Source organism: Vicugna pacos, chromosome 1 (assembly GCF_048564905.1).
Source record: "Vicugna pacos chromosome 1, VicPac4, whole genome shotgun sequence".
NCBI classification, from domain to species: Eukaryota; Metazoa; Chordata; class Mammalia; order Artiodactyla; family Camelidae; genus Vicugna; species Vicugna pacos.
Window position 1 is genome coordinate 49,239,123 of NC_132987.1, and position 24,892 is coordinate 49,264,014.

At 37.9% G+C, this 24,892-nt stretch overlaps 1 protein-coding gene across 2 annotated transcripts in view; it reads right to left on the minus strand.

Annotated features, from left to right (window-relative positions):
- Nucleotides 1-24,892, minus strand: part of GNB4 (G protein subunit beta 4) — a 51,178-nt gene that overhangs the window by 21,280 nt on the left and 5,006 nt on the right. The window contains exon 2 of one of the 2 annotated variants that reach the window (XM_072961387.1): nt 6,314-6,411. In XM_072961387.1, the coding sequence (XP_072817488.1) occupies nt 6,314-6,370 (57 nt within the window). In that variant the 5' untranslated portion in view covers nt 6,371-6,411. Of the gene's footprint in view, nt 1-6,313; nt 6,415-24,892 lie in introns of both variants that reach the window. The other variant, XM_072961394.1, reaches the window with a different exon arrangement.

Sequence of the window (24,892 nt, forward strand, 5' to 3'; positions counted from 1 at the left end):
TGAAGATTCATATACACTGGAAAATAAAAAGCACAATTAATTCTTCCTACTAGATTTGTTCCAAAATTTTCCCCCCAAAGGTTAGGGTAGCATCATCTTCAACTTTGTTTTTCCCAGCTGTGCTTATTAGCATAGTCCTGTGCAAAGAGGAGGCGTGCACTATTTGCTGAATAAATGTCCCAAAAGGACAACTTGTTCCATTCAGGCAAGGGAAAAATGACTGCCACTACTTGCAGCAAAGATGAGGTGGATACACGATCTTTTTGGCAGCCTTTTCAACCTATTTATAAACACTTAGAATATTTCTACGTCAGGGTGTTCATAAGTAGTTACACAAACATATGATTTGAGTCTCTCATTCTTAGTCAAATTGTGGCTTTAGAAACCTCATTTGGCAAGGAATAACTTAGCCCACTTTCCTATGATGAAAAGAATGTCTAGAAATGACAGGGATGGCCTGAGCCATGTCCCAAAACAGTGGAGTTGAAGACTGAATTCTATAAAAAAGGCTTTCTGATTTAAGCTTTATGAAAAGGAATTATCATTGTTAAGGTCATCTTTCTTAATTCAGTCATTCGATAAAAAAAAATCCATTGTCCACTGTGTTTCAGGTACTATTCTAGGCACCATGGATACAGCAGTAGACAAACCTAAAATCCTTGTCCTCACTGAGCTTACCTTAATATCAACAATGCAATTAAAACACTGCAAGTAAAAATTATTGAACTATCATGCAAATCGGTAGTAAACATTAAAACATGTTGGAATATGAGAATTCTATAAATACCTTAGCAGTTACTTGCAAATTCACATATGCAAAGATTCTAACCACACTAAGAAAAACTTACTCTTATGAACACTTTAGTCCATTATAAAACTGAGTATCAAAGAACCATTTCCAATTAACAGCTGAATTCCATGTTGTCCACCATAAGAAATATAAGATCTGATTATCAACATCTTTGTACAAACTAAAAGTATTCACTCCAAATCACTCCAGATCTTGCTCCAAATCAAACAAGTTACAATTACAAAAGAAAATCTGTTTTTCTCTATTTCTGTTTTTTGAATTTAAAATGAATCATATATTACACCAAGTAGTATACATTTCTACTATGTCATGTGTTTATGCCATAATTAGGTAAACATATAGTTAAATTATATTTCTAGAAGTGAGGGGGAAAGAATGGGAAGAAGGGAGAGAGGGTCTGTAAATACAGCATGACATGATTAGACTGAGACTAAAAGTACATGGTACTTTACATACATGCAGTTACTTGAAATCATGGAAGATGATTCAGTGAGCACCTGTGCCCATGATGTTGTGCATGGATGCTGGTGAGATATGAAGATGATTAAGACACAGAATCTTTCAGCCAAGTACAAGCAGCAGAGGTAAACGTGCACAAGGAACTGTAATACAAGGCAGGCTGCAATCAGCCCTGCAACATAAATCCAAAGGGCTGCACAAGTAAGGAACTGCCACTTACTGGAATTGGTCTAAGTCCTTTACATGTCATTTCATTTTAATTCTCTCCATAAACCCACAAGAGTGGGCACTGGTATCCTCACTTTACAGCAAAGATACTGGGCATCAAAAGTTTTAAAACTTGCCCTGGCCACAAGATAATTAAAAGGTGGAGTCCTTGCACTTTCCACCAAGTCATGCTGCCTTCCAACAAATCCAAGTGTAAGACTCTAGTGACCCTTTTTAGAGGAAGACTAGGACTCAATGAACAGAAGTCCCAGGAACAAAATTAGAGCAGAGGTAGTATAATTCCAGGCAAAGGAAACAATATAAGAAAAGGTAACAAAGTAGAAAAGAGCAATGTAAATTCAGGGAATGGGAACCAGATTCATTTGGCTGTAGCACAGGCTACACAGCTGGATGTTAGCAGACACAACTGGGAGGCAGGACCACAGAGGTGCTCACAGAACAGGCTCTGGAACCAAAATAAACCTGGTTTGAATCCTGTATCTACCACTTATAATTATATTACCTTGGTAAGTTACTTAATCTCACTGAGGCTCAGTTTCCTCAACTACAAAATGAAGTAACACCGTCTACCTTATTGGGTTGCTATGAGCATTAAACGAGATCAGCATGTGGCTGAGTGACTGGCCAATCATTCCAGAGAAGGTCACTACAAGAAACGAAAACTGCAGGCCAATATCCCTGATGAACATAGATGCAAAACTCCTCAATAAAATATTAGCAAACCAAATTCAACAATATATTAAAAGGATCATACATCATGATCAACTGGGATTTATTCAAGGGATGCAAGGATGGTTCAACACCACAAATCAATGTGATACACCATATTAACAACTTGAAAAATAAAAACCATATGATCATCTCAACAGATGCAGAAAAAGCTTCTGACAAAATTCAAGATCCATTTATGATAAAAACTCAACAAAGTGGGTATAGAGGAAATATACCTCAACATAATAAAGGCCATATATGACATATGTAACATCAAACTCAACGGTAAAAAACTGAAAGCTTTTCTTCTAAGATAAAGAGCAAGATAAAGATGCTCACTCTTGCCACTTTGATTCAACATAGTATTGGAAGTGCTAGCCAGAGAAATCAGACAAAAACAATAATAATAAAAATTTTTAAAAGGGCATCCAAAGTTAAATGAAAGACCTAAAACTATCACTATTTACAGATGACATTATATTATATATACAAAACACTAAGGATTCCATCAAAAAACTATGAGAGCCAATAAATGAATTTGGCAAAATTTCAGGATACAAAATCAATATACAGAAATCTGCTGCATTTCTGTTCACTAATAAAGAACTGCCAGAAAGAGAAATTAAGAAAACAACCCCATTTATAATTGCATCAAAAAGGATAAATTACCTAAAAATAAATTTAACCAAGGTGGTGAAAGACCTGTACACTGAAAACTAAGATACTGATAAAAGAAATGGAAGATAACACAAATAAATGAAAAGGTATTTTACACTCATGGATTGAAAGAATATTGTTGCAATGTCTGTACTACCCAAAGCAATCTACAGATTCAATGCAATCCCTATCAAAATTCCAATGACATTTTTCATAGAAATAGAACAATCTTAAAATTTGCATAAAACCAGAAAAGACTCTGATAGCCAAAACAATCTTGAGAAAGAACAACTGGAGGCATCATGTGCCCTGATTTCAAACTATATTACCAAGCTACAGTAATCGAAATAGTATGGTAATGGCACAAACACAGACACATAGATCAATGGAACAGAACAGAGAGCATAAAAATAAACTGGACCACTGTCTTACATCATACACAAAAATTAACTCAAAATGGGTCAAAAACTTAAATGTATGATCTAAAACCATAAAAATCCTAGAAGAAAACACAGGCAGTAAGCTCCTTGACATCAGTCTTGGTAATGATTTTTTGGATTTGACATCAAAAGCAAAGAAAACCATCAACAAAATGAAAAGGCAACCTACTGAATGAGAGAAAGTATTTGCAAGTCATATACCTGATAAGGGGTTGATATCCAACATATAAAGAACTCATACAACTCCACAGCAAATAAAACAAACTGGTTAAAAAAAATGGGCAGAGGATCTGAATAGACATTTTTCCAAAGAAGACATACAGATAGCCAATGGATGAATGAAAAGGTGCTCAACATCACTAATCATCAGGGAAATGTGAATCAAAATCATAGTAAGATAGCACCTCACACCTATCAGAATGACCATCATCAAAAACATAAGAAATACCAAGTGTTGGTGAGGATGTTGAGAAAAGGAAACACTTGAGCACTTTTACTGGGAATGTAAATTAGTAAAGTCACTATGGAAAATGGTATGTAGGTTCCCTGAAAAATTAAAAACTGAATTACCACATGATCCAGCAGTTCCACTTCTGGGCATTTATTTAAAGAAAACAGAAATACTAACTCAAAAAGATATATACACCCCCATGTTCACTGCACCATTATTTACAACAGTCAAGATATGGAAACAACCTAAGTATCCACTGACAGATGAATGGATAAAGAAAATGTGAGATACACACACACACACACACACACACACACACACACACACGAATACTATTCAGCCACGAAAAAGAATGAAAGCTTGCCATTTGCAGTGTCAGCATGGATAGAACTTGAGGGCATTATGCTAAGAGAAATATGTCAGACAGAGAACAACAAATACCCCATAATCTCACATATTTACATATTTTATTTTATTTTGGGGGGGAGGTAATTAGATTTATTTATTTGTTTGTTTAAATGGAAGTACTGGTGATTGAACCTAGGACCTTGTGCATGCTAAGCACATACTCTAACCACTGGGATATACCCTCCTCTTCCAAATCTCACTTAAATACGTAGCTTAAAAAAACTAAACTCATAGAGAACAGAGTTTTAAAAATGAGATGGGCATGTGACCAATGTGCTTGGCCAATCAGTCATTCCTGCTCAGCATCTGGAGCAAGTGACACAAAGTGGAGGTGGTGGAGAATCCATTCTGGTGGTGGCAGCAACATCTAACTCAAAGATTTACCTATGAAGCCTCATCTGATCATCTCAGGCAAAATAAATCCCTCCTTTGTTTTGACAGCTTTGTTCAGACACCTAAGGTACCCACTCAGAGTTTTTATTCACATCTAAATCATTAACTTCCTTGAATTCCTGGTGATAAGACTGGTTACAATTTTAATCCACTCAAAATCAACATTTTTCTGCTGAGTGTTCTGCATCCATCCTTTGTTTTTCCTGCTCCTTTCCTCTCTGTCCTGTAATATCTTTGTATAGCTACTACGATTTTTCCTTTTTTCTGATTCTTCACTTTTAAATTAGATGAGTTCTTCTGAAATAGCTATCACAAAAGGTTCCTATTGGAGAGACCACAGCAGTGTCCCAAGTTATTAGGGATTCTCCCTGCTTCGTGCTGAAGTTCTTCATTTATATTTTAAGCTGTTTAGCTCTTACCTTTCCCTGAGGAAGAAGTAGGCAGCACCTGGCTACACACAACTCAGCCTCTTTCCTCTACCCTGTTCACCAAGAAGCTTCCTAAAAGATGGCATGTCTATATACTTCCACTTTTATCTTTGCCTTCCTTGATATTCCTCAGTCCAGCGAAGCATCTGTTTCCACTGTTTCAAAGGAAAGGAATGATGCTGTCCCTAGGAGAGCGCTATATACTTTGTATGAGATTTATAGCTGCAGAAACCATCTCTCAGAGCCTTTCTACACCCTAACATTTGATGACTCTTCCTCATTCTTACTAAGGTTTGAAGTTTTGAGTGTTTTTAATTTTGTTGAAAATGAAGCTTGTATTTGTTTCTTATGCTATTTACTGTTTTGAGTTGATTTCCAAGAGTAAAAGATGACAGATATGTCTTTATTACATCATCAACAATTTTTAACGTTTTTCTGCCATCTGATGTTTTTAGAGATTAATATTTTTCTAGTATAATACAATGTGATAGTATCTGCCTCATCATATTGCACCTAAAATCAAACTATGATTTCTGCACCATGTATATGAGTAAGAAGAGAATTATTATATTTGTCTTTTAGCAGGGATTACATGCACAATACAAATTAACTTCTTAAGCACAGAGGCCACTGGTCCAGACAGGTTTTTTTTTTTTTTATTGAAGTATAGTCAGTTTACAATATTATGTCAATTTCTGGTGTACAGCATAATGTTTCAGTCATACATATAAATACATATATTCCTTTTTATATTCTTTTTCATTATAGGTTACTACAAGATATTGAATATAGTTTCCTGTGCTACACAGTAGAAACTCATTTATTTTATATATAGTAGTTAGTATCTGCAAATCTTGAACTCCCAATTTATCCCTTCTACCCTCTTCCCCTTCTGGTAACCATAAGTTTGTTTTCTATGACTTTCTCTATTTTGTAAATAAGTTTATTTGTGTCTTTTTTTTAAGATTTCACATATAAATGATCTGGTATTTTCTTTCTCTTTCTGGCCTACGTCACTTAGAATGATGATCTCCAGGTCCATCCATGTTGCTGTAAATGACATTATTTTATTCTTTTTTATGGCCGAGTAGTATTCCATTGTGTGCACACGTGTGTGTGTCTCACAACTTCTTTATCCAGTCATCTCACACAGGTATTTTTTAGAAACAGTTTTTGGAGAATTTGCAGGCATGATAAAAACATTGACCACTTCTCGCCTGATAAGTTATTTAATATATGTAGACCGATACACTAATGAACAAATTTTGTTCATCGCTGGGACTACATAAAAGTGTTAAAATTTCAAAATGAAAAAGCTTGCTCTTACCTGGATCTGATTTCGCAGCTGCTCAGCCTCCTGCCTCAACTGTTCCAGCTCACTCATCCTTGAATTTGTTTATCTCACAAACTCACCAATGAAAGCCACTACTGAAAAATAGAAAGACTGATTCAGTTCTCCAATGACATATTGATCTACTTTTAAAGTACTGACATATAATTTCCTCTTCTTGGTCCCTCTGAAACTCAAATGAGATTATTACTGGAACTTAAAATTGCTTAGTAAATATAGATCTACATTATTTACTAAAGGATTTTATGGAGGAATGAGATCAGAAGATGGAAGAGAAATCTTGAATTGCAGTATTCAAGACTAAACTATAGAGAATTAGTACCAGAATGGAGTTTAGTATAAAATACATAACAACAGTTCAGAAGGCACCAACAGATGTCTGCACCTGGATGTCTAACAGGCACCTCAAACTTACTTCAAAACTGAACCCCACACCACACTGAAGTCTTCCTCATCTCTGTAAATGGCAATTCCAGTCTTCCAATTGTTTAAGCCAAAAACCTGGGAGTCACCCCCAACTCCTCTGTTCTGTTTCTTTCATACCCTATATCTAATTCATCAGCAAATCATGCCAGGCATTCCTTCAAAACATATCCAGGATTTGACCAATGCTGATTACCTCCACTTTGACTACCTTGGTCCAAGCCACCATAATCATTCACCTGGTCTCCTTTCTGCTGCCCTTGTCCACTCTCTAGTCTATTCCAAATATAGCAACCAGTGGTCCTTTTAAAACACACAGGTCCTTCTGCTTTAAGTCCTATACTGGCTTTTTCACTCCACTCAGAGCAAAGCCTAACTTTTTATATCTTAACCTCCAGAACCCGTATCATCTCTTACACACACCGCTCCCTTTCCTATCTCCCCTCCCTCCCTCTGCTGCTGCCACTCAAAAGCTTTCTCCTGTTCCTTGAACACATTAAGCAGGCTCCAGCCTCCGTCTTTGCACCTGCATTTACCAACGCCTAGAACCCTCTAGCCCATGATATTTTTCATCTCTTGCACTGTCACCTCCATTCAAATGATACCTTTTCAGAGCAACCTTCGCTGAGAGTACATACGCACCCAACTAGACCCCTCACCCTGTCTAATTTCTCACGATGAGACTCAATACCATCTAGCATATATTTGCTTATTTGTGGTCTGTCTCCTCCTAGCAGAGTGTAAGCTCCTTGGGGCAGAGACTTTGTTCACTTTACTCTTTGCTGTATCCCTGGCACCTGAGATAACTCTATTCTCCAATAAATTAACTAACCTGAAATTACTTAAGAACTAAAGGAAAATTCACTCTAAGGATTTAGGATGAACCCCCAAATTAAAGGCAAGAATGTTACAACCCCAGAAGAGAACAGAGACTGGAAACTGGCAGTATTCTCTATCTGTCCTGTTTTCCTCTTCATTCCTGCTTTATTTTTCTCTTTCTACAGAATGACTTTCTCTACTTCTCTGAGCACAAGATCCAAGTTTATATTTCCTCAGGTCAAGTTTATAGCCCAAAATGACTATTCCAACTGCAAATTCCCAAAAGAGAGAATTTTTTCTGGTGTCTATCCTTCACTAGCATCAATGGTGGTATAAAAATGTTTACTTTTTCAGGGTTAACTTTAAATGTATATTGTCAAATTAAAACAATAAATATATTGGGACTGATTAGAATGGCATTAAACTATAAAGTACTTTTAAAAGAACTGACATCAGTTTAATATTCCATTTCCAATTTAATATTGTGGTACATTTTTCCATTTATCTAAATTTTGGTAACAGTCTTCATAAGTCTTAATCATTTCTTTAAAAAAATTTTTTTTCTTAATTTTTTGGGCGGGTAAATAGTTCTATTTATTTATTTATTAGTGGAGGTACTGGGGATTGAACTCAGGACCTTGTGCATGCTAAGTACACACCCTACCACTGAGCTATAACCTTCCCCTAAGTCTGAACCATTTTTTGATAAAGCTGCACTGTTTAACAATTTAGCATGTTTCTCAGAGAGTACCAGACTGGTTAGGTTACAGCCAATCTGGACTATAATTCTACTCAACTGAAGATAAACTGCATTCAGGTTCTTTAAAGTCACAATCCCAACTGCCCTTGCTGGACCATACCTGAAATATCCCTGGCCACCAAATCCTAGAAACTTTCATTAGTTTTGATGCCTTTTCATTTTCTGAATTCCAAAAGATCCTGGGCAAGCAGGACTGATGTAAGTCCCTCTTACTGAGTTGCTAATGTATTCAAAGGGGTCTCATATAACTTTTAAGGGCATTCAAAACCAACCCTTGCCCATCTCTACAGCCTTTCCACCCCAAAGTGACAGCCACACGGAAGTGACCCTCTAAAAAGGAGCTATCTGCAGCTAGCAAGAGTTATTCAGTATAGACCACGAGTTGCACCCACTGAATGAGATTTTCCAGCCTGGGTGCCCAAAAGGATGGAGGTACTATGAATAGAAATGACAAAGAAAAAGAATTCTCTTATCACCACCACTCTGTGGAGGGGGAATACTGGGAGGGCCATGGGCCAAGAGAGTCCCTGCACACCCTTGCTGGGTAGGCCAAGAATACAAAGCCCTCATTTCTTTCACCTGAGCCATTGTCAGGGCTGTATCTGGAGTGAGCGACCTCAAGGGATGAGACAAGTCTGCCCTCAGGACAAAGAGTGGGCTTGCTTCCACTTACTATAAAAGTGGTAAATCCCCCAAGCTCAGTGTTTCTGGACTATGATGCAAACCCAGTGCACATGAGCATCCATCTGGGCCCATGTGGGTCACCCCCACGAGAACAGAGAAACACAAGGAAAGGGTGCAAACCAACAGCAGGTCACGCTACTTCTAGTGCTGTGAGTGATAAAGTCCTTGGCTCTGACTGAGGAGTCTCGTGTCTTCTGCCAGCATCCGTGAAACAGTAACAGAGTAATTTATTAGCTTGTAAGGAGGTGATTACAGACACTTCACAATCCTTGGCAGGGAGAAGGTTCATAAGAAAGATAAGGGGTCCAATGCGAAATATAGTGAGTGTGTGGCAATTTCCTTTTTTTAAAAAAAATTGAGACATAATTGGCAGATTACATTGCATAAGTTTAAGATGTACAACGTGCTCATTCGATATTTATATATTGCAATATGATTACCACCGAAGTGTCAACAAACACCTCTATCACATCACATAATTACTATTTCTTTTACAGAGAGAACATTTAAGGCCTAGTCTCTTAGCAACTTTGAAGTAGGTAACACAGCGTGGCTGACTATAATTACAACACAGTGCCTTGTATCTCCAGGACGTCTTCATCTTCTAGTTGCAAGTTGCACATCCCTTCTCATACAGGCTAGATTCTAGGTCCAGCACTCCATCACCCATTCTGCCAGCACTTTAGTTTCCCGTCCTTCCATTTGGTCACACTCAACAGACAAAATCACACCTTGGATGTTCATCCTTGGATGAACCCAACTCCTTCTTTTCTTTCAGCCAAGCTACCAAACATGATGGAAAAGCCGAACAGTGAGGTGCATTAGTTCTACTACAAGCTCACATAAGCAATCTAGCTGGGCCCTCAAAAGTACCTGTCTACCCTATGCAGCTTTTAACCCATCACATCCACTCTTGTATCAGCGATTTCAATTCCTTTGCACTCTGCCAGCTTCTGAACTTCCCACAACCCCTCTCGCAGCAGCTAGCCTTGTTTTCTGTATTACAGAGAAAGTAGAAGCCACCAGACATGAACTTTTAATTTCCCACTACTTGTTTTACAACACGATACTTGCCTGACTGACTCACCAGAGGCTCCTCCTTCCCTTCTGTGACAACAGAGGAGTCGATTGTTCTGTCATCTGGGCCAATTTCTCCCTCTGAGATTGAAATTCTATCTTTCCCTAACTTTTCAGTAATCTTACACTTCTGAGGATCCCTTTTCATCTAGTACGTTCAACCTCTCACTCTTTCTCCATTGTGTCGGTCTTTTTAATAAGAAAAATTTCAAACACAGAGAAATTAGTATAATGGACCTCCATAGTGTCCATCACGAAAGTTTACAAATATATTTAATACTGTTATCGTACTTGCTTCATCTTCTGTGGTTTTTGCTGAAACATTTTAAAGTCAACCACAGACATCAAGATATTTTAGCCCTAAATACTTCAGTACACATCTCCAAAAATATCAAGACATTTTCCTAATAAACCATAATACTATTAACAAACCTCCAATATTAACAGGAACTATTTACTATTTAGTAACTATTAATACCTAGTCCATTTTCAAGTGTCCCTAATTACTCCCACCGATGTCTTTCACATCAGATTTGTTCAAATCAAGATCCAATTAAGGACTACATAATCCATCTGGTTTTGTCTCTTAAATCTCTCCATCTAGAAGAATCCACCTCTTGCTTTCTTTTTTCCCTATGAAATTGACTTACTGGAAAGACTTGTCCTTAGAACATCCCACATTCTGTTTACTTCCTTATAATACTGTTTTGTTTCTCAAAGATGTTAGTTATTCCTTTGAAATGCAAATTGACATTTACAAAGGAAATCTCCAATTGTATGGATGTCTCCCTCTCTGCACCAGAAGTGAGGGATGGCTCTAAATGAGCTTTATCAATGGAGAAGGCATGGACTTAAATCTGCAATATCAAACCTTACCCCTGCTTTCCCTACTAACCTCCCAGGACTGGTCTCCACTCTCAACCCTTGATATATCTTTCTTTTTGTCTTTACCTGAAGATGGTACTTAAGCTGGTGGCTTGGGCTACCTCAGGGAGTTACTCATTTTTACCTGGGTATCACACATGTATACCTCGATATACATATTAACAAACTTCTGTGTGTTATTCTCTTGTTAATCTTTTATTACAGGAGGTCTCAGTCAAGAACTCAGAAAGGTATAGGGAAAATTACTTTTCCTCCACTACGTAACAACTCCAAACTTTCTTTCGATTTCTGAAAAATGTCAAAGCTGCCTTCCCCACCTTTCATATCTGTTGCTAAAAAGACGACTAACTTTTCACTCTTCAATGAAAACTTATTAGTGTTACCCAAAAACTGGGTTCACTTCCTGGTGGGTGTTGAGCCAAAATGAGACAAGAAGGAAGAGGGCAGAGCACAACCATTAAAGGAATGACAAAGCAATTAACACCAACATGGCAGAAGATTCAACTCCCAATAGGCCTTGAGGCCCAAGATGGCACGAGATTCAATCTCCAATGGACCTTGGGCTTCATTATGTACAGTGTAATGTACTAGCACAGTGAATGACACACCCACAGGCGCCATGACAGTTCCTAGGCTGATCATGAAAAGTCAAAAAGTGGGTGGTGGACCAATCCCTGGGAATTCCCACCCTTCCCCAAAGTGGTTGGAATAATCCTCCCATTTGCTGGCATGTGAAATAACCGATCTGATGAAAACTAACGACCCTCCAACACCTCTCTCCCTTCTGAATGAGACAGACTGCACTCTGTCTGTGTAGTAGTGTGTGTCTACTTTTACTTTAAACCAAACACCCACGCACAGGCCTCGTGGCCTCTCTGGCCTTCTGAGATGGCCTACACTTGGTCTGTGGAGTGTGCATCTCTCTGAATAAATCAACTTTTAGTTTACTATGGCTTGGTCTTGACTTCTTTCCTGCATGAAGCCAAGGATCTTCACTTGGTGTGGCACGTCTCAGGGACTCAGATGAGATCTGGGACATGGCCATCCTCTCATGCCCCATTTTTTTCCTGTATCAGAAAGACACAAACAAGCCAAAGACTGGGAGAAGGAAAGACTTACTACTTGCAGCAAGTAAGAAGAACACAGGGGATCCTTCCCAAATCAGTGTCTCCCAGAAGAACAAAATTGGGGAAGTTTTAAGCTAAGGGTACATGCATGTTCATGAAGGGCTTTTGGCAGCAGACAGAGTCCAAGCTTTAGCTGATTAAAGTCAAGAGGGTCAGAAAAGGTCATCATCAGCATCCCTTAGGTGCCAGGAGAGCTGGTGTCTGAGCCCTTCTCAACCACCAATTAGCCAGTCTTGACCACTGAAACAAAACTGGAGTCTTTACAACTGATACATTATCTTTGCTCTTGTTACTTCTCTTGCCTGACAACAGTCACTTGTTCCTGCCTTCTTTTGTTCCTTTAAGATCATTAATTACTGAGATCTGTTCAAAAGCAAGCACTGTGGCCAGGCTTAGATCACAAAATGGCTTAGGCCAAAAACAGTTTCTCTTCTGTCAAGAAAGCCATGCCTGGTTCTCTTTCTCACCAAGGAGAAAGAGTATTTTGACCACACAGACTTTCTGTTGATGTTTTCTTCTCACCTGACAATTGATGGAGTCCTGAGAATACCAACAAAAGTGCATCCAGCAGAGACTAGCAGATTATAAACTACTTCCAGACAAGCTCAGAGGCTGATAAGGGTAAAACAACGCAACAAGATACCCCCAGATGAGACCTAACATGATAAATCCTAATAAATTAGAGGATCTAAAGAAGTGGTCAGTATGTGTATCGACATGGTCTGTGTGTGTCTAATATGGCTACAAAGGTTTTGAATTCCTGAGAACAATACTGTTGCACGAGGTATAGTTTAGTAAGTAGCTCCCTCAAACTATATACCTAACAGCATGCTCAAAAGCAGAGAAGCGAAGTCTCTGCAGGCATTTATTCTGGCTGGTAGGAAACAAAGCCACCAGACTACTTGCCTTCCTGCAGGTCCTCTGTACCCAAAGGAAGGAAAGGACAGAAATCAGGAAAGTGGCAAAATATTTTATCAAAAGCTTTGTGAATTCCATGTGGGGAAAAGAAATATATGGAAAGTAAAGACAGGAGAAAAAAAAAAAAGAGTAAGACAAAGAGTCACTCACTGGGTATAGCCAGGCAGACTAACTGCATTCTAAATTAACCTATCAATGGGGTGAGGGGGTTATAAATCAGGAGTTTGGAATTAATAGATACACACCACTATATATAAAACAAATAAACAACAAGGGCCTACTGTATAGCTCAGGGAAGTATACTCACTGTCTTGGAATAACCTATAATGGAAAAGAATCTGAAAAACAATATACATGTATAACTGAATCACTTTGCTGTACACCTGAAACTAACATTAACACAATGTTAATCAACTAAACTTCAATTTTTTAAAAATTAATTCCTTCTCTAAAGTTTCAAATAATCAAGACCCCAACCTGAGAAAGGAGTAAACCAAAAAATATTCCCTGATCAGACTTTCTCTGAGTTAACGACCAAAAAAGGAAGCGATTATAGACAGAAATTAGGGTTTTCCATCTACACGGGTTACATGCATAACAGAAAATTGAGTGGACCTCCTCCTAAGGACTCAGGCCTGGTAATTGGCCCCAAAGCTGAAGAGAGAAGCATCAAGCACACTACTTTTTTAAAAAGCTTCCAACAAATGGGAGTAGAATCACCCTCCAGGCTTACGAAACAGCCCAGTGGCCCACTGCACACCCCCCACACACTCACACACTGTCAGTGATGATGTTCACAATTATCCCTATATACAAGAAGACAGAGAAGAAGAAAGAGCAGCTGTCAGATCCAGCATCTTCAGTTGCCTAGGTGCATCACATGCATGATGAGAAGAGAGTTTTTCTTCTACCCCAAAGAGAAAAAAAGAAAAACAAAAACAAAAAAAAACTAAGCCACACATTGGGAAAGGATAGCTTGCAAGCTAAAATTCAAATAAAGGATTCACACTTAAATTAATAAACAGAAATGCAATTAAATAGAGTTGGGAGGCCAGAAGAGGGAGCTCTCGCACCCTGTGACATAACAGAGCCCAAAAGAAAGACTCCTTCCCTGGCAAGGACTCAGCCAATGAAAAGCCATGGGCTCTGTTTACCAGAGCCTCCCCGGATTCCTTTTCCTCGCTATAAAAGAGCTCTCCTTTCCTTGCTCTGCAAGACTTACACGTGGCTTGCCATGGCTGAGGACCCTGAATTGCAATTCTCTGCAATAAAGCTGGAGAAATATCTGGCAGTCTACGTGTTTTAGGTCCACAGCACCTAGAACTTGAAAGCAATTCCTCCAAACCAATAACGAAAAAAGGCTGATGTTCCAAAAGAAAAATGTGCAAAGCTATGAACAGCAGATCAAAGTAGGAAAACCAAGAGAGGACAATATACAAATGAAAAGATATTCAACCTCAGTAATTAGCAAAATGCAAATAAAAAGCAATTCCATACCTATGCAACAGAATTTTTTTTTTCTCATCCAGGAGTTGGCAAAGCTGCAAGAAAAAGGTAACTTATATTCTGGTGGGACAGCTCTTTGGGAAGTGATCTGGCAACATCTAACAAGGGTGATGATGTGTATACCTTTCAATTTGATAATTTAATTCCACTTCTGGGTAGATAAGCCTTAAAGAAACTCAAGCACATGTGCTCAAGAGCTGGATTCATATAGTTGCTTGTAACAGCAATAAAATAATAGTCACCAATAGGAGAATGGATAATTAGTGTTTTCACAGTGAATTACTATATTGCAGTGAAAACTAAGGCACTACAGGTGTTCACAACATAGATGAATCTGAAAAATACTGCTGAGAGGAAAAAAGGAAGTTCCAGAAGACACAAACCAACATAATAGTCTGTACAAAACTCAAAAACAAGTAAAACTCAATAATATATTGTTTAGGAATGCATACATGTGCAGTAAAACTTTTTTAAAGCAAGAGAATGATAAACAGGAGGAAAGAGCACCCAACTGTAAGTGACTGTTAATTTCCAAATTCCTAAGTTGGGTGTTTGCTTTACAGGTGTTTATATATTATCAGTAAGCAAGCAAATATAAATATATAAAAGTGAGTTATACATAGATCCAGGAATATATTTACAATTAATCTGACTCCTACACCTGCTCAATTAAGCAAGGAGGCCATTAGACTGAGGTGATTCTAATACCTTAGAAGCCTATGTAAACAAACCATAACCTAGGGCTGTAAATGCCTTAAGGTTAAGAAATCAAACCCTGAGGACAGTCACAGCCAATCAGGCTTTCCAAATAAGGCACCCATGTAAGCTACAGCCAATCAGGTAATTTCCTTGCTTCACTTCCTCCTCCTCTCTATACAAGTCTTGCCCCCTCCCCTAGAGGTGGGTGATGGGGCACTCCTAACCACTCCTGGTTTGGCACTGCCCAACCCAAACTGATTTTTACTCAAGATTATTAAAAATATGTCTCAGTTTACTTTTTAACATACCTTAAGTCCACTGGGAACCATAAAACAAATGTAATGGGATGGAAAAAAGAGACGAAAAGAAACCGAGCCTTAAGTTAAATAACTTGCCTAAGAATAGAAGTGGAGTTGGGAATTGAATCCAGGTGTGTGTGACTCTGGAACCCAGTCTCTCAACCACTCTGCTTTGCCTCCTTGCAAGGGCACATCAAGGGACCTCTCTGCTAAAGCTAATGATCCTCCCTTCTTGGTCAGGCTTTACTCCAACGGCTTTCATGACCCCACACTTCCTGGGTCTTCCTTGGACTTCACTGACTAGTCCTTCTCTGTATCACTGTAGGCTCTTCCCCTGCCCCACCTGAATTCATTTCTATAATATTTCTGTTTTTCCAGGATCCATCTTCAGCCAGTTAGTTAAGAAACTTCTTCCCTCCTGGGAGAAAGGAAAGACAAAGAGGAGTATGCAATATGAGCCATTTCTACCTGTTTTTACCAAAAAAAAAAAAAAAATCATCAGAAGGGTACAGTGTGAATTTCACCGACAGCGATTTTTAGTCAAGATCAAATTGAAGCTGTTTCTCACACTCCCTGAAGTGATAACTGAAATTACTGACTAATGCCATTTTAAACTAATAATTTAATGGAAATTAATTTGATATAACCATAGCTTTCTTTCAATTACTAGAACTTCTTGACTAAGTTATTTTTCAACATGAATATTTGATTCGTTTAACACATTTTTAATAACTTGATCATATAGTGAAAGCATTGTTAGCTGAGTAGAAAGCAGCATGAGTTATCATTTTAGAAGTTCAGCTGTACCAGTTACAAATATCAAAATGAGCCATTGTACTCAAGCCAATTTACTAAATAAAACACAAAAAAATACAGTTGCATAATTCAAACAGCCTTCTCTCTCTACTTCTTAAAATGTCCACAGAATTTACTAAAACAAGGCATTATGTAGCCTGTACAATTATACTGCTGTGCTAGTGAACAGCTATTTTAATCTATATGAGACAAAGCCATATGAGTGTTTCTTAGCTACTAATAATTTTCATACAGATCATGAAAGCTCATGTAGGCATGAAAGTATTTAAACTGTACTTTAAAAATTAAAGCATAAACTACTTTTGCCTACTAAAAGAAGTCTATTCATCAGAAAAGTTAATTTTAAGTTTGCTATTTTACAATTAAATTCTCTAATATTCTGGTTTTCTCTTTGAAATAATGATTCATAATTCCTATACTTTATTTAAAAAAAAAAACCCTAAACTCATAATGAATTAGTTGAGGTATTTAAAGCTTTTATGATCATTCTCACCAGGGAATTTAAAAACACACTTGCTTACCCACCCCAAGTAGTCTTCCAACTACAGATATTCCCATGTGGCTTTCTTTCTCAAGAAGTCAGCCAACAATCTAGAGCTGCGTGGGGTGAGTGGGTGAGAGAGGAAAATGGAAGTCAGAGGTACTGACACTATAGTATTGGCATTAAGTTTTGCTTTTTAATGTTTTTTTTTTAATTTGCTACCAAATTTCTCATTACAGGGAACATTTTTAAGTGCCCAAAAAGTAACACAGTTCAGCCTCTTGTGAACTGAAGGCAGTCTGTTTTGTCTCCGTTACAGGAAAAATAAGGTGCCGCTCTCAAGTCTGTTTCCCGTCACCTAACTGGCATGTTCTGGCATAGTTCATTCTCTCACCAAACACTGACTGAATGCCTATTATGTGCCAAGAACTGGGCCTACACATGGATTAAACACAGGCCCAGCTCTCCAGGAGTTTGCAGACTAAGAAGGGAAACAGACATTTAAGTGCATGCTCACATAGGTCCATAACCTATTGCCCTAAGCCCTAAGGGCCAGATGCGTTTCAGAATTTGGGAGTTCACAGATTTTAAAATGATAATTTTAAAAGGTTTTTCAGATTCTGAAAAGGTGTATTTATCATATATTTCAAAACACCCCAACTGGACTCTGGGGCAGCACCAACATGATCCAAAAGTAGTATTTCTGCAGCAACAGGTGAGCATAGTCACAACTAGGTGGGGAGAAAGCAGACTGGCAGCAGTTTCCTGTTAGCGCAAGTCAGGCTGTGGCACCAAATGAGTTCAAATCACGTAAGGTTTTCCCACTAAAATGATACATGAAAGAAACCTGCAGTTTCAAAGGATTCTGGATCTTCAAACTGTGGATAGGAGATTCTTGTCCTGTAATACGTAAGAGGAGGACTTCCTGGATGACCCCTGAACTTTAAAAGATACTCAGTATTTAACCAACCAAGAGATGACGTCTATTGAGCACTTACTATGTGCCATGCACTGGTCACAACTCTTCACAGCAACTCACTGAACAACCTCAAATCAACCACAGAAGGTAAGTGCTAAGCCATCTTCCTTTCACAGATGAGAAAACTGCATGTTATGGAGGGTATGAGCCTTACCCAAGTTCACACAACTTAACAGAGCTGGAGTTTGACTGCACTTGGGGTGTGATGCCAGAAATTGTTTACCTTCTCTGCCCCTCAACTCTCTCTGTGCCGTAGAGACACTAGTGTCTATGCCCAGGGATTGTTTCAGGGATTAAATCATACACATTTACAAGACATTCTTGGAACTTTAAGTCAGAGCTAATTTGGCCCAGCAAGGGAAATAAATGAAGAAGCTAAAATAATCATATAATCATCAGGCCGGTATCTTTATCTGTTGATGGAGCAACAGGCATAATACATTAATACTTTAAATACAAACGGAAAATAAATTTATTACCAGAAAGAATTCTGTTCATGGCCTCAGCATCCCAGTTCTGCTGAAATGCAACCACTTATTTCTCTCAACTCCTTGAGAAACACTGAGGCTTCCTCCCTGATTCTAGAGGCTCTCTAAGTTTGCTGAGAGAGGACCTGAACCGTCTCTGTCCGCATGCACCCTCACTTACAGACCAGGACTCTGTAACGAGGTGGGAGGAGAGAGGGAGATTCAAAGGGGGAGAGGACAGGAGAAAAAACATCCAATCTTTGAAGGGCTTTCTCAAACTACATCCACCTCCTGAAGATTTCAATATCTGGCTCACTCCAACTGCACCTTGCCCATCCCCACCCCAAAAGCCCGTGACTCCTAGATTGGGGCATTATTAATGTTGTATCAGTCAGGTGTGTAAGGGACGAAACATGGTTGATAACCACTAATTTAACCAAATAGCCTCATCATTGGTTCTCCAAGGGTGAGGACCAGCAGCATCAGCACCACTTGGGAAGCTGTTAGAAGCGTAACTTCTGGCCCCTTCCCAGGCCTGAAGAATCAGAAACTCAGGGCGGAACCCAGCAAGCTGTGTTTAACAAGCACTCCACGTGATTCTGATGCCTCCTGGAATCTGAGAACCTCAGGTCTAAACTCTTGTCTAAAACTGTTTGCTTGGAGGAAAGTTCAAGAATATGTGTTCACGCATTAAGAAGTTCCTAAAAAAAACAAAACAAAAAAACTAAATGGCATTTATATTATCTTCCTGGTCAAATACAACATCTAAATACTTTAAAAATAAAGATATTAGATGGCATACAATTATAGAAAGGAATCATTTCTACTCCAACTGGTTTTAAAATAGAGCAAAACTATTTTCCATATCAGAATTGTGCAAATTTTTAAAATCATCTTTTTCTGAAGGACAGCTTGAGAATGAGAAAGGGGGCGATTAAAAAGAAGAGAAGTTTCTGTATAAATTTCCTATTTCAACACTCACAACAAGATATGTTTTACAAAGAAATCATTAACAATTCCTTGATGTATTTCAGGTGTTACCTTCCCGTTCTTCAAGGGAAACAATGCATCTGGCAAAATCTTCATTTTCTTTTCTTTTTCCTTTTTTTTTTTGGTAGTCAATACCTCCTTCAAAATAATCTACCTGTATTTGGTCTCACTTTGCCCTTAAAGAAATATAAAAATGAAATAAACACAGGACTGGAAAGAACAACTTACAAGCCAAGTTATCTTCTATTTTGAAATACCCATGTCACCTAAAAAGAGAGATACTTGAAAACAAATTTTTTAACTTAAGGCTTAAATGCATTAACCTTTATTAAAGCAGCAAAGTATATGAGAAAACATCCACGAAGGAAATAGTGTTTCGTGTATCTTCGGAATTAACTAAAAAAGGAACCAGGATTCTGAAATGCTAAAACTGACTTCCATTTATTTATTTTTTTAATCTCTGTTTAAGTTTACATAACAAAAAGCACAAGAGGTTCAGCCCCTACAAAGTCATAAATCAGTCATCTGGAAGACAAGCTTCTTATCCAGGTATCATTAAACAAATCCGTTTGAGGTGAACACTTCGTATAATAATCTGGAGTTCTGTCACTGAACAGGCTATGTCATCATTGCAGAAATGTAAACCGAGATGGTAAATTCCATGACCCAATAAAATGTCATGCATAAAAAAATGTTAAGAAAGAATAGGAATTCACGGAACTAAAAGTAAATAGATTCTGTTGTCTCATTCCTACACATTTTTTACACTTGTGTGTTATAAATTAAATCTCTGTGAAATCTGCAGTGTTTAAGACTATCTGCCATTTATAAAAGCCAAATGTTTAAACAAAAGTTCTTTAAGTTTAATTTTTAAATTAAAAAAATTTAATTATCTTCTAAATCAAGAAAAGGGAAAAGAAGGGGAAGAAGTCTTTGAGGCAATGCTAACAAAACCTAAAATTACTGCAATATCAGGAACTACATGAAACCCTGATGCAGAGTACATGTTTTAAATTTAGTGTATCCTTTTTAAGTGACCACATACATATATAGAGATACAATGGATGCTTTAAATGAATAGGTTTAGCTTTTTTCCAGTCAACATTTTGGGAAAGCTTTCAGAAAAAGAGTTTTCTTCCTGCACTTCCCATTATTTTTATCCACAGCCCTAACGTACATAAGAAATGAGGATTATCACCACTACTGTCAGTTCAAATCATCATATGGTTTACTCTTCCACTCAACAAATGTGTATTTAACACCTACCCTGCACCAGGCACTGGAACTGACCCACCCAATCAGCAAAGTTCGTCTTCTCATGAGAAAGGTAAGTAAGAATAATTATATTAGGATGTAAGTGCTACAACAGGGTACATATTTAGAGTGTTATGTCATCAAAACCAAATGTTTCATGAGAATGTGACTGAACATACTAAGGATCTCCCTTAAACTTAATGCAATACATTCTGAAACCACTGTCTGGAATTCACTGAAACCATTTTCAGTGTGCTTGTATTTTTAGCTGTACTACCTCTTAAAGTAACCAGTTCTATAAAATCACTGTCAGCTATGTAAAATAGCAGGGTATTTCCTTTTAATTAGTCTTCAAACTACTTTCTCTAAATTGAGACGCCTCTAGTTTTAGCATTTCTAAGGCTTTGTGAACAAACGTTAGGAAAATAAATTATGATTATGTAAATGACAGATCATAACTTTGGCACCTGTCTTTTCTCATGTGACTCTATTCAAGTATTATCACCTCTTGGATTTTTTTTGATAGGATCATGTGTGGTTCATCTCTATATCACTAAGTCACACAGTCTTACACCCTTTAAAGTCATACAATTTGCTTCTGTCTTACCAGAAACAACACCTTAAACTTACCAGACTTGGTTATGTCCAAAAACTTTTTTAATGAATCTCACCACTAAAGGGTGAAAATAGGACAACAGAGGATATTAGAATTTCACCCAACAAATTTGTATGAGTAACTAACAGGCACTAATCATGATCTAGCTCATTTGCTGAGCTGGCTTGACAGCACAAAATGTGCGTTGTGTAATTAACATATTCATAGAAAAGTAGCTATAATTCCCTGTGTTCCCAGTTTTAATGAAAGTAAAATATGTTAAAAGTTATCAATAATAAGTAGAAACAGTATAGCACTCAGTGTCTTTTTCCCAATACAGATTTCATTCTTTCTAACATAAAGCCACAATGCGTAGGCACAAGATAAAACTCTGGAGGTTCTATTAATTAAAAAAGCAAGTGTATTTATGTGATGTTGGTCTGAGATGAACGAACATCCACCAATGCTAACTCAGGATCACACTTTCTTTACCAAAATGTCATGGGACTGCTGTCTTGTGTTTAGACCAACAGCTAATTAATAACCCACACTAGCTATGTGGGACTCAACACCATCCCCAGCTTCCCCCCAATCACTAACGCCCTCAAAACCCCTCAGTCACAGGGGGCTGATCTCCATCAGGCGGCTTGAACAGTGCGCTCCCTTTTAGTTACACTTAGTTACACTGCAGTCACATTTAGTTTTATTCTACTGCTCTGATTGTCCTATTGATGTTTTCATCCTGCACTTACGACCACAGGCACCAGTACTCCTCCTCAGCAGCCTGAAGGAAACACACATTACTCCTGATGCTTCACCATCCCTTCACTACCTGTCTCACCATCATCCCTAGAAAGCATACAAAGATAGTCCCTCATGAAAAGATTAGTTAGCACATAACCATGGGGGAATTTTACATACCAACACTTCCCTTCTTTTTCATATCTACAGGCACAGAGGAGTCTTTGTGTGGTTTTAAATTTCTTTTCCCCCTAAAAGCTTCCCTAGTGTCACCATACTAATTAATAGACATAATGAAACCCCTTGTTGATAAAATTTAATTCCCTTAGATAAAGGTTAACATATAAGCATGAAAACTAACATCTAAGTTTAAAAATTTTTAAATACCAACTGCTTTTGCTTTTTACACCAAATGACAAGGAGATCACATTTTTCAAAAGGTTTATTTCCCACCAACGGCTTCCCTGGAGGCCCATTTAGTAAGCAAAACACATTATGAAGATCCTTTGTTGATGAATTTCAACTTCCTTAAGTAATTAGCTGTCTACTATTTTTCCACATAAATGTATAATTTAATTTATAGAAGTTTAGACAGCAAAAAATGTTTCAAATTGTTTCCTTATAAAAACCAATCATTATAAGCCTTGTTAATTATTCTAAATACAATGTATAATCTATGTCACATGCCAGTTGGACAACAAAGCCTCATTCAGCTTAAGCTGCATTAATGGGTTTTTAATTTCACAAACAGTTAACTCCCAATTTTCTTATGTTAAACAATTCCTGGGTAAAGGTGTTTAGGTGGCAAACTCATAAAAATTGAAGGGGAAAAAAACAAAGTCAAGCCATTGTTAAATGTCATATACCTCATGCCTCAAAAATACCAAAAATTCCTATGTAAGAGCCCAGAGGTTACTGGCTTTTTGAGCACAGGGACCACTGTCCTCATCTTTGTCCCTCCCAAAGTTGTGTTTTCACTTTAATGTACACATTCTATCAATTTCTCTATAGCTACAAATATATTACAAGTTAGATGATGAAGAAGAGACAGCAAAGCTTCTAAAAACATGGTATCTTTTGAAGAGGTAAGAATGAATATATAAGTACAGTCATTATCAAACTTTACATAACAAAAAATTACAAATGTAAATCAATTGGAGAGCTAAAGGCAAAACCGGAAAAACAATTTAAGCTGTATACTGCCTTAAATATTAAATACGGACATTAAGAGAAATTTTATTTTAGCAAGTCAATAGTATACAAGTGTTGAAATCATTTAATGTGATTTCTACTTCAAAACAGATTAAGTAAGATATAGTTCCCAGCAATTCTGGGAGAAAAGGCTCTCCAACAATGCACACTAGGAAGATGGTACTGAGGAATACATGCTGTGAACTTATCGAGAATTTTCTGTTCACAACTATAGCACCAAAGGAAATTCTCTGGTAACTGTACCACCCACAGGACATCAGTAGGAAGGCTGCAGTGAAGTACCATCATTAAGAGGGCGCCTCTACTACCCAACTCTTGGGGTTTGAATACTGGCTTTTCCCCTGGCATATGCTGACAACTGGAAAAGTCAACAAAGGTTAGCTGAAATTATTTCTACAGTTGAGAAAAGATGCCTTTGAACTAAAGATGGAAAAATGTTAAAAATATTTTACGAGAAAGAAGTATATTCAGGCAGAAATTATTTTAAGTAATCAAAACACTGTGGAGCTAAAAAGTTTTACTTTTCATCATAAGCCAGGTATCTCTTTAAATCTAACTACTGCCTGTTTTCTTCCCAGTCTTATTATGGTTAATTTTGAGACTTACCTAAAATTAAAATTTTCAAATCTCTGTAATTTAAAAGTTAATTACCCAGTTTGTGACCAAAGTTCATCCATTTTTATTTCCTCCTATTGACCCTCTCACCTTCCACTTACTACTCCACCAGAGAGCAGACAAAAGAGAGATGAAGTCCCGAAACACAAAGCTGATCACTTACTTGTTAGCTTCCAGGAAACCTGTAGCAGTGTCACCGAAAAATTTCAAGCAGCACTCAAGTTACGGGATTCTGTGAGACAGCATCCTCCATTTGCAAGAGCATTCGATAAAGTACAGCCAGAAAGTTGGCAAATATTAATTCACACATATATTCATTCATTAAACAAATATGAGTTCCAACCACAGGCCTGAATAGTCCAGGCACTAGGGATTCAGCAGTAAACAAGTTTCCCCGTGGTCATGGTGCTTCATACCACATCTGTCTAGAAGATAATAAAGCATGTGAATAAGTAATAATATCAAGTACAGGTTAAGTGTTCAGGGGGAAAAAACTTGCAAGAAATTAGAGGGTGACCAGGAAATTAGAGGGTAATAAATTAATCTAAGTAAAGACCTGAATGAAAGGAGTGAATGAGCCATGCCTTCAGTGGGGGAAGAACATGCCAAGCACAAGGAACAGTCAATGCAAAGGCCCTGAGGCAGAAACCAACCTGGCAAACTAAATCAACAGGAGAGAGGAAAGTAAGGCTGGAGGGGAGTAAGCAAAGCAGAGGATACTACTAGGGAGGTGGGCAGGAGCCCAACCATGTAATCACCAAGGCCTCTTGACCATAATAAAAACTTCAGATTTTACCCAACAGGGATGAGCTCTGATGACTGAGAGATATAATCTGACTTGATTCAGACCTTTTAAAGCTTATGCTGGCTGCTACGGGACAGAGACTGGAAGCTGAAAGACCGGTTAGGTGCTACTGCAGTAGTCTGTGACAAGATGGTTTGACACAAGGGTAGTCGCACTAGAGGTAGACAAATATGGAATAACTAAGTCAGAGCCCATAATACTTGCCAATGGAGGAACAGATGTAGGAAGCGTCAATCAGGGGAAGTAAGGACAACTATTTGGAGTTTCAAACTGAACAACTGAACAATGGATGGTGATACCATTACTGAGCTAGAGAAGAATAAGAAGCCATAGCCAGTGAGGCAGGACGAAAATCAATGTCCCAGCAGCCAAGGGAAAAAAATGCTTCTATAAGGAAGGAGTT